Consider the following 14,743-nt stretch of genomic DNA (forward strand, 5'->3'; position numbering starts at 1 on the left):
CCCGGTTCTGGATTTCCACCAGAAGAGCTGTGGGTCACGTACTTTGCAAGGCAGCCAAGATTCATGGCTCCGCTAATGGATAGCGAGTTTGCCCCTTGCTCTAAACTCTCTTCCAAGTTTGCATTTACACTCGGAGGCCAACGAACAAGCTGTCAGCAACACCGGGTGGTAATTTACGAGCCGGGGTTGATCCTTATAGGCCCCACGGCCCCAAGGCAGCGTAGCTGGGAATAAATAGGGCAGCTCATTCCCACATCCTTGCTGATGCGTTTCACTCCGTTTCCTCCCAAGGAGACAGCAAATGTCCTTTAATATCTTTCGGGTGGACATTTTCGGTCCCATGTTCTTGGGGAAACGGTTGAAAACAGTCAAAATTTCTGTGGCTAAACGAGACAGAGTTCTTAAGTCAGCTTTGTCCTGCTTTGCAACCTTCCTTGCCACGGTGAATCCTTGCAGTTGTTAAGTGAGTAACAGAGTTGTTAAGGGAATCTTGGCTTCGCTTCCCTGCGGATTTTGCTCGTCAGCAGGTCGTAAAAGGGGATCATGTGACCCTGGGACATTATTTATTATTTATTATTATTATTATTTATTAAATTTTTATACCGCCCTTCTCCCAAAGGACTCAGGGCGGTGTACAGCCAAAAGATAAAAAACACAAAAATATACAATTAAAACAACAATTTAAAACCGAGCATATTAGAAAAAAAAGCCAACATTTAAAAAATTTAAAATTTAAAATTATGAACCCTAAAATAATAAAACCCCAGTTAAAAATTTAAAAATATTAAAAATATTATGCCAGTCCCGCTCACGGCGAAAGGTCCGAAGATCAGGCACTTGACGTAGTCCAGGAGGAAGTTCATTCCAGAGGGTGGGAGCCCCCACAGAGAAGGACCTTCCCCTGGGGGCCGCCAGCCGACATTGTTTGGCGGACGGCACCCTGAGAAGCCCCTCTCTGTGTGAGCGTACGGGTCGGTGGGAGGCATGAGGTAACAGCAGGCGGTCCCGTAAGTACCCGGGCCCTAAGCCATGGAGCGCTTTGAAGGTGGTGACCAAAATCTTAAAGCGCACCCGAAAGACCACAGGAAGCCAGTGCAAGCCACGCAGGATTGGTGTTACGTGGGAGCAACGAGTTACTCCCACTATTACCCGCGCAGCTGCATTCTGGACTAGCTGCAGCCTCTGGGTGCACTTCAAGGGCAGCCCCATGTAGAGAGCATTGCAATAATAATTACCGTATATACTCGAATATAAGCCGATCCGAGTATAAGCCGAGGTCCCCAATTTTACCCCAAAAACTGGGGTAAACTGGGGACCAGTATGCCGAGGTGGAAATGAGGCACCTACCGGTTGGGGAAACCTCCTCCCTCAGCTGAGAAGGCTGGCGGCCCCGCCCGCCCTCTCACTGCACCGCAGGGCTTCCCGCGTCCGGTAAAATGTGAAAAAGAAAAAAAAAACTCGAGTATAAGCCGTATATACTCGAGTATAAGCCGAGGGCTTAAAAAACAACTCGAGTATAAGCCGTATAGACCCGAGTATAAGCCGAGGGGACGTTTTTCAGCACAAAAAACGTGCTGAAAAACTCGGCTTATACTCGAGTATATACGGTAATTGCGGCCGTCATAATATCTACTGGTGGCCAAGTCTCTAAAGTTTGACCACATGATGATGGGGGATGCTGCAATGGTCATAAGCGTGAAAACTGGTCCTGTCACTTTTTTCGGGGCCATTGTAACTTCAAACGGTCACTAAATAAACTGTTGTAAGTCGAGAACTGCCTGTATATGAAACAAATGCAATAAAAACCAGAATTTATAAAAATGGCTATGTACAAAGTGAGGAATACTAAAGGGTTGTCCCAAAGGTGCTTTTTCAGGAAGCAACTGGACTATCTTGGGTTTTTGTTTTTTTTATTTGAAGACGTTTCGCTTCTCATCCAAGGAGCTTCTTCAGCTCTGACTGGATGGTGGGGAATGGAAGGATTTATACTCCTTGCAGACAGCTGGTCATTTGCATCCTTGTAGAGAGACGTTGAGGCCACTTGGAAGTTTATCTGTATCCTCAGGGTCACCTGAGTGGTGCAAACGGTTCCTGTACTGTGCAATTTTTCCTCTGGAAATCCATTCCTACTCCCACACCATTCAAAACAAAGTGTCCATCCCAAATTGTATATAACTGAGCATCTCTACAGACCAATACTAAGGGTAGTTATTCTCCTTTGAATATTTCTTAATATCTTCCTCCTTTATTTTCTCCTGCCTACAAAGTGTTCCAGAATAATTTTGTGCTATTCTCTTTTGTTCATCCATTCAATGACAGATATTCCCCTCTTTGTCCTGTAATTGTGTTATTAACCTTTTTTTTGGTTGTCCTTTTTCAATTTATACGCCAGCCATCTCCCCGGCTTATTGGCATGTTCGAAATATCTCTGTTTCATTGCTCTAAGCTTTTGGGCCATTTCCTCCTGGGAAAGCAAATTTATTTTATGTTTAATCAGATCTTTTTTCTCTCTAATTTTTGTGTCTTGCATTGTGCGCTCTAACTCTCCCAGTTTCTCTTGTAATTCCGAGTGTTGTTTCCTTTTTTCCCCTTTTTTTTTCTCATAAAAAAGTTTTATTTTTACAATCATATCAAACAGCTCATCCAATGTACAGTTATATACAATTAGTCGGGCTTGCCCAGTCACCACCCCCCTTTTTAACACTCTTCCCTCTTCTACCTTCTTCTACTTTCCAGACCTTCCTCTCCTTCTCTTATCTACATCCTCTCCTCCCTCCACCCTACACCTTCCTTCTCCCTCTTCGACCCCTCTTCCTTCCTCTTCTCCTCTTTCCTACCTCCTACTCTCTCCTCTTTTCTCCCTCCCCACCGTTCTAAAATGGTAACTGTTTCCTTTTTTCTCCATTTCTCCTCGCCCCATATGCTATTGTTAGGCCTCTGATATAAGCTTTGGTTGTATCCCAAAGATTCTATAGGGTTGTATCTTCCTTTGAGTTTTCCTTCAAGAAAAAGTCCGGTTCTTTTTCCATCCATTGTATATACTTTTTCTCTTTTATCACCAAGGATAGTTATTCTACAACACGTATGCCAGGAGTTCTAAAAACAGTCATGCGCATTGAAGGAAGTTGCAAATGAGGGCATATGCAGATTTTCTTCTTTTTTAAAAAATGTAGCTTTGGGATGGTCAAAGTTCAAAGTCCTCCAGACTTTAAATTTTGTACTTTTGTGGACTATTTGAACAATTTTTTTAAAAAATTTGCATTTATATCCCGCCTTTCTCCGAAGACTCAGGGCAGCTTACACTATGTTAGCAATAGTCTTCATCCTATTTGTATATTTATATACAAAGTCAACTTATTGCCCCCAACAATCTGGGTCCTCGTTTTACCTACCTTATAAAGGATGGAAGGCTGAGTCAACCTTGGGCCTGGTGGGACTAGAACCTGCAGTAATTGCAGGCAGCTGTGTTAATAACAGACTGTCTTACCAGTCTGAGCCACAGAGGCCCAGACTGGTTTAATTTAACCTAAGAAATGCTACTGGCTATTAGGCTTGTGTACAGCAGCACTGATACCACCATGTTACACTGCACAATATAACTGTTGACATAGTTTTTAATATCAAAATGATAATTTCATATTAGATCTTAATGGCATCCTGATTTAAGACTCTTCTATTTATAATTCTGGTGTGTGGCTGTTTTCCCATTGTTTTATATCTTTAACATTTAAGGTGACACACTTGAACAATGCACTAGGTTACACTGCAGTGTCCACCATCAATTTTAACAATATCACAACCTCGTAATGATGGTGGCAACTCTGAATTTTAACTATTTTTTACAACATGCAGGCGAGATGCTTCAGATTGGAAGGGTTGTAAAATTGTTGCCTTCTGATGTTTTAGGCTGCTCCCTCACGATTTTAAGATTGACTGACAGGACTTCTGGATCTTATGGAAAGTAACAGGAGCCGTTTGGGTAATACAGAGATGTGGGTTTTTTCCCCCCAATCTGCTGTTGTTGTTTTTTAAGGTCTACATTTGGGAGATGTTCAAAGTGGAGATGGATGGAGAATAGCTTTGGAAGGCGCATTACAGTCAAGCCCATGTTTAATCCTCACCAAGATCTCAAAACAGACCCAAACCGTATCTCCAAAATGGGCCCATTTGGCCACCAAATTTTGGAATGGTGGACAGACTGTAAATAGCAATAGCATTTAAGACTTATTTAGTGCTTCACAGTGCTTTACAGCACTCTATAAGCAATTTACAGAGTCAGCATATTTGCCCCCATCAATCTGGCTCCTCATTTTACCCACCTCAGAAGGATGGAAGGCTGAGTCAATCTTGAGCCAGTCAGGATCGAACTCCTGGAAGTGGGCAGAGTTAGCCTGCAATGCTGCATTCTAACCACTGGAAGGAAGGAAGGAAGGAATGAAAGAAGGAAGGAGGGAGGGAGGGCGGGCACTATCAATAGCCCTTAGACTTATACTTTACTGCCCTTTCTAAGCGATTTCCAAAGTCAGCCTCTTGCCCCCAACAATCTGGCTCCTCATTTTACCGACCTCGGAAGGACAGAAGGCTGAGTCAACCTTGAGCCTAACCCTAACCCTAACCCTGGTGAGATTCAAACTGCCAAATTGCAGGCAGCTGGCGGTCAGCAGAAGTAGCCTGCAGTCCTGCACTCTAACCACTGCGCCATCGTGATTTCCAAATGACCTGAAGAAAAAGAAGGAGGTCGGTGAAGCAAGTAGCTGGATGGAGCAGGAGAACTAGAAGACCTCTACGGTCCCTTCCAATTTTGTTACAGGACAGGGGGAAGGAAGAAAACCAAGGACAAAAGAGTCTTCTCCTTTATTCCAGCGATGGCTAATTTTTTGCCATCGTATGCCGAAAACGGGTGGAGCGGGAGGGGTTGTGCATGTGCATGCCCACACCCATAATTCAATGCTCTTCCCACACTCCCCCTGCTTTTGGCACGCGATGGCAAAAAGACCGCTCCTGCGCAGTCTGCACTGGCTACCTGTGGTCTTTCGGGTGCGCTTCAAGGTGTTGGTTACCACCTTTAAAGCGCACCATGGCTTAGGGCCCGGGTACTTACGGGACCGCCTGCTGTTACCGCATGCCTCCCACCGACCCGTACGCTCACACAGAGAGGGTCTTCTCAGGGTGCCGTCCGCCAAACAATGTCGGCTGGCGGCCCCCAGGGGAAGGGCCTTCTCTGTTGGAGCACCTACCCTCTGGAACGAACTTCCCCCCCGGTTTACGCCAATTACCTGCCCTTCGGACCTTTCGCCGTGAATTGAAAACATACTTGTTCATCCAAGCGGGACTGGCTTGATTTTTAAATTTTTCAAATTTCTGGTTTTTTAATAATTTTAGATTGGGGTATTTTAGTATAGGTCAATTTGACGGTTTTAATTTTCGGCCATCTTTGAATATGTATTTTAATTGTTATTTTAACTTTGTATATTATTGTTTTACTCTGGCTGTACACCGCCCTGAGTCCTTCGGGAGAAGGGCGGTATAAAAATCTAACTAAACTAAACTAAACTAACTACCAGTGGGCCTGGTAGGCCCATTTTAGCCCTCCCCAGGCTCCAGAGGCTTTCTTGAAGCTGGGGAGGGAGAAAACGGCCTTCCCCACCACCTCAGAGACCCTCCAGAGGCCGGAAACGGCCCATTTCCTGACTTCTGGTGGGACCGGAAGGCCCAAAAACCAGCTTACCGGCACCCGCATGCACGCTGGAGATGAGCCAGGGCAATGCTCGCGTGCCCACAGATATGGCTCCGTGTGCCACCTGTGGCACACATGCCATAGGTTCACTATCACAGCTTGTATCAGGAAGGAGAGATCACTTATAATAGTAACAGAATTGGAAGGGCCCATGGAGGTCATCTAATCCAACCTCCTGCTCACACAGGAAACCTATACTAGGGATTCGAACTGCCGAACTGCCGACCTTTCTGATCGACAAGCTCAGCGTCTTAGCCACTGAGCCATCTAGCCAGTAATGGCTATCATGGTGGTAGCCGTTCTATAGGAGACCTGTTGTGACCCAGACCCAAGTAGGTAGTAGGAAACTCAGTCAGTGTAAAAACAAACAAACTTTATTAGAACAGCTGAGAATTAACTCATTCTCAGGGTAGTTCAACTAAACTAAAGCAAATTCCTCCCAACACAAATTCCTCGGTCCTATCACCAAACTTGGTCCACTGCCAAAGGCCTTTCTTGGCAAAAGTTCAGAAGACACCGATACAAAAATAAATGCAACAAGACAAAGCTGTCAACGTTGTTTTCCAGCAAAGAGCCCAAATGCCGTTGCTGGTATTTTAAGCCTTATCTCTTGGACCTACTCCCAAGTTGTCCTCTTTGCTTGAGCTGCTCTTGCCTTCTGGCAACTCTTCTTATGCATTAAGAACAGGCTCCTCCTGTTCCTCTGCCTCACTACTGTCAGCCTCTGGAGGCTCCAGAGTCTGCACATCACTCCCTGATGGCCCTGGCTCCATCTCTGCCTCCGACACAGAGGCCTCATCTGGGCCTTCCCCAACCTCCAGGACTGGCCCATGTCAGCCTCATCGCGGTCTGACTCCATTGCCGCTCCGCAGGCTGCTGGCAGACCACAACAAGACCTTACAAAAGATCTCCAATCAAAAGAAATCAACCAGTGATCTCAGCTAGGCCCCAAAAGCTGAATATCGACAGGAGAGCGAGAGTACGACTCCAAAGGAGATATGAACGTAGCCATACATCAACGAGCTGCTCAAATTTAGCAGCAATTTTCAGAGAAGGCACCTGGAACTCTCTAAATCCTTGCCAGAGGGGAGGTTTACAATATGCTAGCTGCACAACTCTGCCTTAAATGAATAATTTGTGGATTTAAGGGGAATATATGGAACGGCAGCAAACCTGCGGTGGGAGTTCAGCTGGTTTCTTTAATTATTCTTAAAGAGGTTCGGAAAAGTGATTTTTAAATGTCTTTTAATGTACGGCAGGTGGAGGAAGGATAGCAGCCAATGCGTGTAATAAGGAGCATCTGCAGAGGGAGACATAAATATCCAGATGTTGGCTGCAATTGCATGATCCTTGCAAGTTTTTAAAAAAGGGGGGGGGGGCTGAGCTTCCTTTGCACAGTTAAAGCCATTGTTTAAAGCCTCTGCTTGCCGCGTTTTCATTAACATGCACATGATCAGCAAAGGGGTCACAAAACAATCTTCGTTTTCATCCATGAAGACTTCTAGTAAGCATCGGCTACATTTGGCAATCGTGACTAACCACAGTTGGTCAACCATAGGATTCGGTCCCCCTGCCCAAGGAGCTGCTGATCCAGTTCTACAGAGGAATTATTGAGTCTGTCATTTGCACCTCTATAACTGTCTGGTTTGGTTCTGCAACCCAACAAGACAGACACAGACTTCAGAGGATCATCAGAACTGCAGAAAAAATAATTGCTACCAACCTGCCTTCCATTGAGGACCTGTATACTGCACGAATCAAGAAGAGGGCCATGAAAATATTTACAGATCCCTCACATCCAGGACATAAACTGGTTCAACTCCTACCATCAAAATGACGCTATAGAGCATTACACACCAGAACAACTAGACACAAGAACATCCCGAAGGCCATCACTCTGCTAAACAAATAATTCCCTCAACACTGTCAAACTATTTACTAAATCTGCACTACTATTAATCTTCTCATCGTTCCCATCACCAATCTCTTTCCACTTATGACTGTATGACTGTAACTTTTTGTTGCTATCATTAAGGGTTAAATTGTAACCTATGACCATCATTTGTGTTGTAAATGTTGTACCTTGATGAACGTATCTTTTCTTTTATGTACACTGAGAGCATATGCACCAAAACAAATTCCTTGTGTGTCCAATCACACTTGGCCAATAAATTCTATTCTATTCTATTCTATTCTATTCTATTCTATTCTATTCTATTCTATTCTATTCTATTCTATTCTATTCGATTCTATTCGATTCTATTCGATTCTATTCTATTCGATTCGATTCGATTCTATTCTTCCCCCTGAACCTGCAAGCCCAAAACAAGCAGCTACAAAAAGATCAGAAGCTCACATTGTGAAGACGCAAGCCAGCTTCATGAGCCACAGTGCTGGATGGCTTATCTCCAGCACACCCAGGTTCAAGTGAACCATGGTTTCTGGCAGGGAGGCGCCTAATTTCAGTTGGCTTCAGAGGATCAACACCGGCTTTGGAAGATTCATTGAAGACTGCGCCCCCAAAGTAGGCAGAGTGAATGCCAATTTTCTGGGAAGATTTTAGGATTCGTAAGAGGTGGAGAGGGAGTCTTAAACATTTGGGTTAAAAGGCATTAAGCCAAGAGCGTCAAACCTTGGCAACTTTTAAGACTTGTAGACTTCAACAGTATGGCTGGCTGAGGAATTCTGAGACTCGAAGCCCACAAGTCTTAAAATTGTGGTCCACAAGTCTTAAAGTTGCCAAGGTTGGAAAACCCCTGCATTAAACTGTCTCTGGGGTTACATTTTCTACCTTGTGAAGATGACAGTTGAGATCTTGGCAAGTTGAATGTGCACTAGCCCATTTTCTCAGAGCCCAGACGTGAATTCTCAGCAAGGGAAGGATTTCTGTGTAACCCAGGCAACCAACCGACCAAACGTCGATTCTGTCTACCTGCTTTTAACCTGTTGCTACAAGGAGTCCTGGGAAGAATTTAATTGCTGAATCACGACGAAGCTCAACTTGGCTTGTTTCGCTTGAGGCCTACCCTCCCGTCACACGAGCGGCTTTTTGGTAGCAAACAGACGAAGCGAGAGACCTGCTGGCATTGAAATGGTGAGATGTAGAGAAGGTTTCGCCACCTTGTGAAGTCGAAGACGTGTGGACTTCAACTCCCAGAATTCCCCCCGCCATCCATGGAGTTGAAGTCCACACATCTTCAACTTCACACGGCGGAGAAAAATTGCTCTAGATCAGTGAAGGCTAACCTTTTTGTCATCGCGTGCCATCGCGTGCCTCTGGTGGCTCAACAGATTAATGCAGTCTGTTATTAACAGCAGCTTGCTTGCAATTACTGCAGGTTCAATTCCCACCAGGCCCGAGGTTGACTCAGCCTTCCATCCTTTATAAGGTAGGTAAAATGAGGACCCAGATTGTTGGGGGCAATTAAGTCGACTTTGTATATAATATACAAATGGATGAAGACTTCCCCGTTGACTTTGTTTGTCCGAAGGTCACAAAGCGTGTCCTTGGGACACAGCAATGGTCATAAACAGGAACCGGTTGCCGAGCATCTGAATTTCGATCACGTGAACCATGGGGCGGCTGCAAATGTCGTAACTGAAAAATGGTCCTATGCAGAGGTGGGATTCAAATAATTGAACAACCGGTTCTCTCTGCCCTAATGATTTCTTCCAACAACTAGTTCACCAAACTGCTCAGAAAGTTAACAACCGGTTCTCCCGAACTGGTGCAAACTGGCTGAATCCCACCACTGGTCCTATGTCACATTTTTCAGGGCCGTTGTAACTTGGAAATGGTCACTAAACGAACTGCTGTAAGCCAAGAACTACCCATACTTCTGAACGATGGCAGTTCATTTTAGGTAGCTGCGTCTTTCAGTTTTGAGCGGCTCCTCCTGTCTTATTTCTGGCTGAAGTTCTTATCATGACGATGCCTCCAGTGAATATTGCTCCACTTAACAGTTAGATTTCCTATTGATTTTTAAAGTGTGTTGTAAAGTGATCTGCACCCTGCCAGTTGGCAGGCACTGGGGGACTTTGGCAGAAGGAGGACATGGAAGAGGAGGAGGAGGAGACGAGGAGAAGGAGTTGGACCTTGCCAGTACTTGCTACCGGTAGTACTAGTACTCACCATGTACATGTATGCATCAGAACTAGGCTGTGTTGTTTCGCTGTGTCCTATAATATATGTGTGTATATGCATTATTTTTTTTGATGGGGGCGGTCATGTTTATGTAGTATACATAGCGGTGGTGGTGCAGAGGGTAGAGTGCACTACTGCAGCTCACTTCTGCTGACTGCCGGCTGCCTGCAGTTTGGCAGTTCAAATCTCACCAGGCTCAAGGTTGACTCAGCCTTCTATCCTTCTGAGGTTGGTAAAATGAGGAGCTAGATTGTTGGGGGCAAATATGCTGACTGTAAACCGCTTAGAGAGGGCTGGCAAGCCCTGCAAAGCCGTATATAAGTCTTACGTGCTATTGCTACTGTATATAGGAGGTGGTGATCCTTTGAGAGCCGAAGGCAGAGAAATTTCATTTTAACGTATGCCGATTAGTGTCCATTTAAAGTGACAATAGTGACAATTCCAGGAGATCCTATCACCTAAAAACTAGACCGAGAAGCTGAAACGAGAAAGGTCTCCTGAAGAAAACAGCTGAAATCCACTTTTAGCTTGTTGTTAAGAAAACTACTATTTGAATTATTTGAATTTTTTTTTAATTTTTAATATTTGATATTCAATATTATTTTTAATAGTTGAACTCTGGTGCTGGAGAAGACTCCTGTGAGTCCCTTGGACTGCAAAGGTGATCCAACCGGTCAGTCCTAGAAGAGATCGACCCTGACTGCTCTTTAGAAGGCCAGATCCTGAAGAGGAAACTCAAATCCTTTGGCCACCTAATGAGAAGGAAGGACTCCCTGGAGAAGAGCCTAATGCTGGGAAAGATTGAGGGCAAAAGAAGAAGGGGACGGCAGAGAACGAGGTGGTTGGATGGAGTCACTGAAGCAGTTGGCGTGAGCTTAAATGGACTCCAGAGGATGGTAGAGGACAGGAAGGCCTGGAGGATTGTTGTCCATGGAGTTGCGATGGGTTGGACATGACTTCACAACTAACAACAAAGGAAAACAACATATTTTTGGAGTCATCAGGGACCAAATCCGACCCTAAAAAGTCTACGGTTTTGCTCTGAAAGGCAACAGTCATAACTAATACAATATTAGCTTGTACTGATTTTTATTAAAAAAAAATCATGACAGATAAGGAAAGAAGACGGTGGGAAAATTTAGTAAGGAAGTGGTAACCATGGCATTGGGCCGGGATACTTATGGGACCATCTACTGCCACCGATTGCCTCCCACCGACCCGTACGCTCTCACAGGGAGGGACTCCTCAGGGTGCCCTCAGCCAGGCAGTGCCGGCTGGCGATGCCCAGGGGAAGGGCCTTTTCTGTGGGGGCTCCCACCCTCTGGAACGAACTTCCCCCAGGACTTCGCCAACTTCCTGACCTTGAACCTTTCGCCGCGAGCTTAAGACACATCTATTTATCTGCGCAGGACTGGACTAGAATTTTAAATTTTAAATTTGGTTTTAATGGGGTTTTACTATTTTATTGTGGTTTTAATATTCGGCCGTATATTGGGGTTTTAACTTGTATTTATATTTATGTTTTACTTGGCTGTAAACCGCCCTGAGTCCCTTGGGAGATAGGGCGGTATAAAAATATGATTAAATAAATAAATAAATAAATAAACATATTTTATAGCTCGAGGGTCCCAAATTAGAAAAAGGAAAAGGAAAAGGAAAAGCTAAAGGGGCCTGCACAAGAGCACCAACGTGCTACCGTTCCTGTCCTAATGTTCCCTTTGATTGTATCCAATTTCATATAGTTATCACATACTTATGATTATATTTATGCTTATATATCATATAGTTATTTCATGCTTATGCTTATATACACTGTTGTGACAAATAAATAAATAAATAAATAAAATAAAACCATGGACAAAGGTTCCAGGAACTCATGTGGGCTCTAAGAATGACATTTATATGACTCTCCAAAACTTGCTTCCAATTGAGATTTTTAAAGTGAAAGAAGAAGAAATCTTGACGCACAGAGGAAAAACATGAGGTCTCTAAGACATCAATCTACTTCTGGATTGGATTAAAAAAAAAACACGAATCCAATTTGATTCGATTCAGTTTGACCACCAAACTGGTTTAGGAGCGCGCCTGACTTGCTAGGAGCCCGCTGTTGAATTTAGTACAGAAAATTAATTTCGTAGGTCAACGGAATCACCTTGCAATCAAATCTCCCAGCCGAAGATTAGCATAACCCCTGGCCATTGTAATCCTTGATATCCATCAAATTATGGAGTTTGGGTTGGGTTGACCTTGGCTCATTCCAGATGTTTATCCTCCTGGCCTCTCCTACTTTGAGGATTGCGATGCCAGGAGGACACCAACTCAAAGAGTTACTTTTGGACTTTTGAAGGTTTTCCTTCCCTGGACTATAAAGGAAGTTTTACTGGATTATGACCTAGACAGTTTCCTCCATAAAATGTATAGAAACTTACTGTGAAATCATACTGATATACACACATTCATTCATTCTCTCCCTCCCTCTCCCTCTCTCCCTCCCTCTCCCTCTTTCCCTCCCTCTCCCCCTCTCCCCCTCTCTCCCCCTCCCTCTCCCTCTCTCCCTCCCTCTCCCTCTCCTCCCTCCCTCCCCCTCCCTCTGCCTCCTTCCCCCTTCTCCCTCCCTCTACCCCCTCTCTCTCCCCTCCCTCTGCCTCCCTCCCTCCCTCTCTCTCTCTCCACACAGCTGACTTTTTTGTGAATAGAGGCTGAACTGAGAATCCCAAAGACCACAATATGCCCATCAATTCCTTCTAATGCTGAACTCCTGTTGGAGTGAGCGGGAGGGAGAAAAGGATGGAAACTTTTTAAAAAATAATAATTAACCAGTAAATATTGGCTGAGGCTGAACCAGTGATGAGCAAAAGGGAGGGGGGTGTCTATGACAACTCGCCATGACCAATTTGACACAAGACAACTCTCCGTGGGACAAGAGTTACACTAATATCAAAGAAATCGTGGAATAGGATCATTAAAGAAAGGAGGCCAAAGGAGGCACAAAATGAAATGAGAATGACAAAAATGTTATCATTTTTTAAAAAAATTATTTGAAATAATTAAATTGAATTGTTGAATTCATCTGCAGGGAGTTGGATTGAGCATGGCAAGTTGGCTATGGCAGGCAAAGAGCCTCTGTTCTTTTGGGGGCTATAGATGTGCTTTTGGAGGGAAGAGATAGACAGACAGACAGACAGACAGAGAGACAGATAGATAGATGGGAGGGAGGGAGGGAGGGAGGGAGAGATGAGGGAGAGGGAGGGAGATAGATAGATAGATAGATAGATAGATAGATAGATAGATAGATAGATAGATAGATAGATAGATAGATAGATAGATAGAGAGAGAGAGAGAGAGAGAGAGAGAGAGAGAGAGAGAGATAGATAGATAGATAGATAGATAGATAGATAGATAGATAGATAGATAGATAGATAGATAGATAGATAGAATTCTTTATTGGCCAAGTGAGATTGGACACACAAGGAATTTGTCTTCGGAGTCATAATTGATGAAATTCGCATTAAACCCCATCCTGTTTCAAGCATGTTCTTCAAAAGACCCAATGCAGTTTGAAACTGGAAGGACTTTAGCTTGAAGGCTACCAAACTGAGACGAGGTTAGAAGTGTGAGCTGGTAGGACATCTGCAAGGCCCATCAACCCATTAGCAGTTACTTGGACTGGATCCCTTTGGTTTGCTTCTTCCTGGCTAACGTACACTTTCTATCTCCAGAAAGCAAGCTCAGGGGAAGAACCTTAGGAACTGAGGACAATGAGCATGTTGATCCCAGAAGGAAAGGCAAGAGAACATCTCTTGAGAGAAGGATAATCCAGCTAAGTTGGTGATGCTGCCTTGGAAGCTTCATGTATTGTCTTCTAGCCAAGATTTAAAAGCCAACGTTTTTCTGTCAAAGACTTTCACAAAAAGTCTATATTCCAAGCACGGTGGGTATGTCCACTTCTGAGTACCTCTCTACAAACATTGAAGGCCCACCTTTGACCATCATCTCACTCCCATCCATTCGCAAGATATTGCCAGCTGAACCAACAGTTATATACTTAGTCAGGTCTATTTTTAAGCTAAACCATCTCGTAGTGTCCACAACGGTCAATGCACCCAAGAATGATCTCCAGAACTTCACATTTGGCAAAGACACATTTTCACACAACTTGAAGAACACACAGACTATTACCCAGAACCACCAAACTGTGCATCAAGAAAAAATTTCAGTGACTTCGGAATGATCACAATCTTGAGACATGGAACTTACATGCTCCCAGACTATCAAGATCCTTAAAATAAGACAAATCAGGCGGGTTAAGAGCAAGATGGAGCTCAACACAACCGTGGCATATTTCTGCCCAAGTTGCACTTTCTGCAGCTTCTCTGCCCCTCTAATCCTCTTTACCCACAACCATTTGACAAAAGCACCATCAGAGCCTTGTTCCAGCTCACTTGGCCCCATCCTAAGTTCGGACGCGCACCAAGAACCACACTTACGTCTCGAAGTTCCTTGGCCACCTCCTTGAGTTCTTGCAGAATGCCTTCTAGCTGCCCAATCACCATTTTCATGCACCCTCGGATGCGCTCCTTCTCAGTGATGTTGGGGCCGTCTGTTGTGTTGTTAGTGGGCTTCCTATCCTGCAAGTCCCGGTTGTTCATTCTTCACAGGGTCCCGGGGAGCTGGGGCAGAGTTGCGTTGCACATTCTGCTGTTGCCCGACCAGATTGTGCCTCCACAGAGCCTCTCTTGGGTGGGGAGATCTCCACATCTTAACGCTCCCCCCTGCCCAGAAAGTCCCAGCAGCGCACTCACTTCCTATCCTTTGTTCTCCCTAGGGTAACTGGAAGGGGCCAACAAAGCCAGAGAGAATGG

The 14,743-nt window shown here is 44.6% G+C and overlaps 1 protein-coding gene across 1 annotated transcript in view; it reads right to left on the reverse strand.

Annotated features, from left to right (window-relative positions):
* Positions 1 to 14,506, reverse strand: part of INSYN1 (inhibitory synaptic factor 1) — a 90,248-nt gene extending 75,742 nt beyond the window's left edge. The window contains exon 1 of the mRNA XM_058156589.1: positions 14,369 to 14,506. Coding sequence (XP_058012572.1) covers positions 14,369 to 14,440 — 72 coding nt within the window. The 5' untranslated portion in view covers positions 14,441 to 14,506. The remainder of the gene's footprint in view (positions 1 to 14,368) is intronic.
* Positions 14,507 to 14,743: the final 237 nt, after the last annotated feature.

The sequence above is a fragment of the Ahaetulla prasina genome, chromosome 13 (genome assembly GCF_028640845.1).
Source record: "Ahaetulla prasina isolate Xishuangbanna chromosome 13, ASM2864084v1, whole genome shotgun sequence".
Taxonomy (NCBI): Eukaryota; Metazoa; Chordata; class Lepidosauria; order Squamata; family Colubridae; genus Ahaetulla; species Ahaetulla prasina.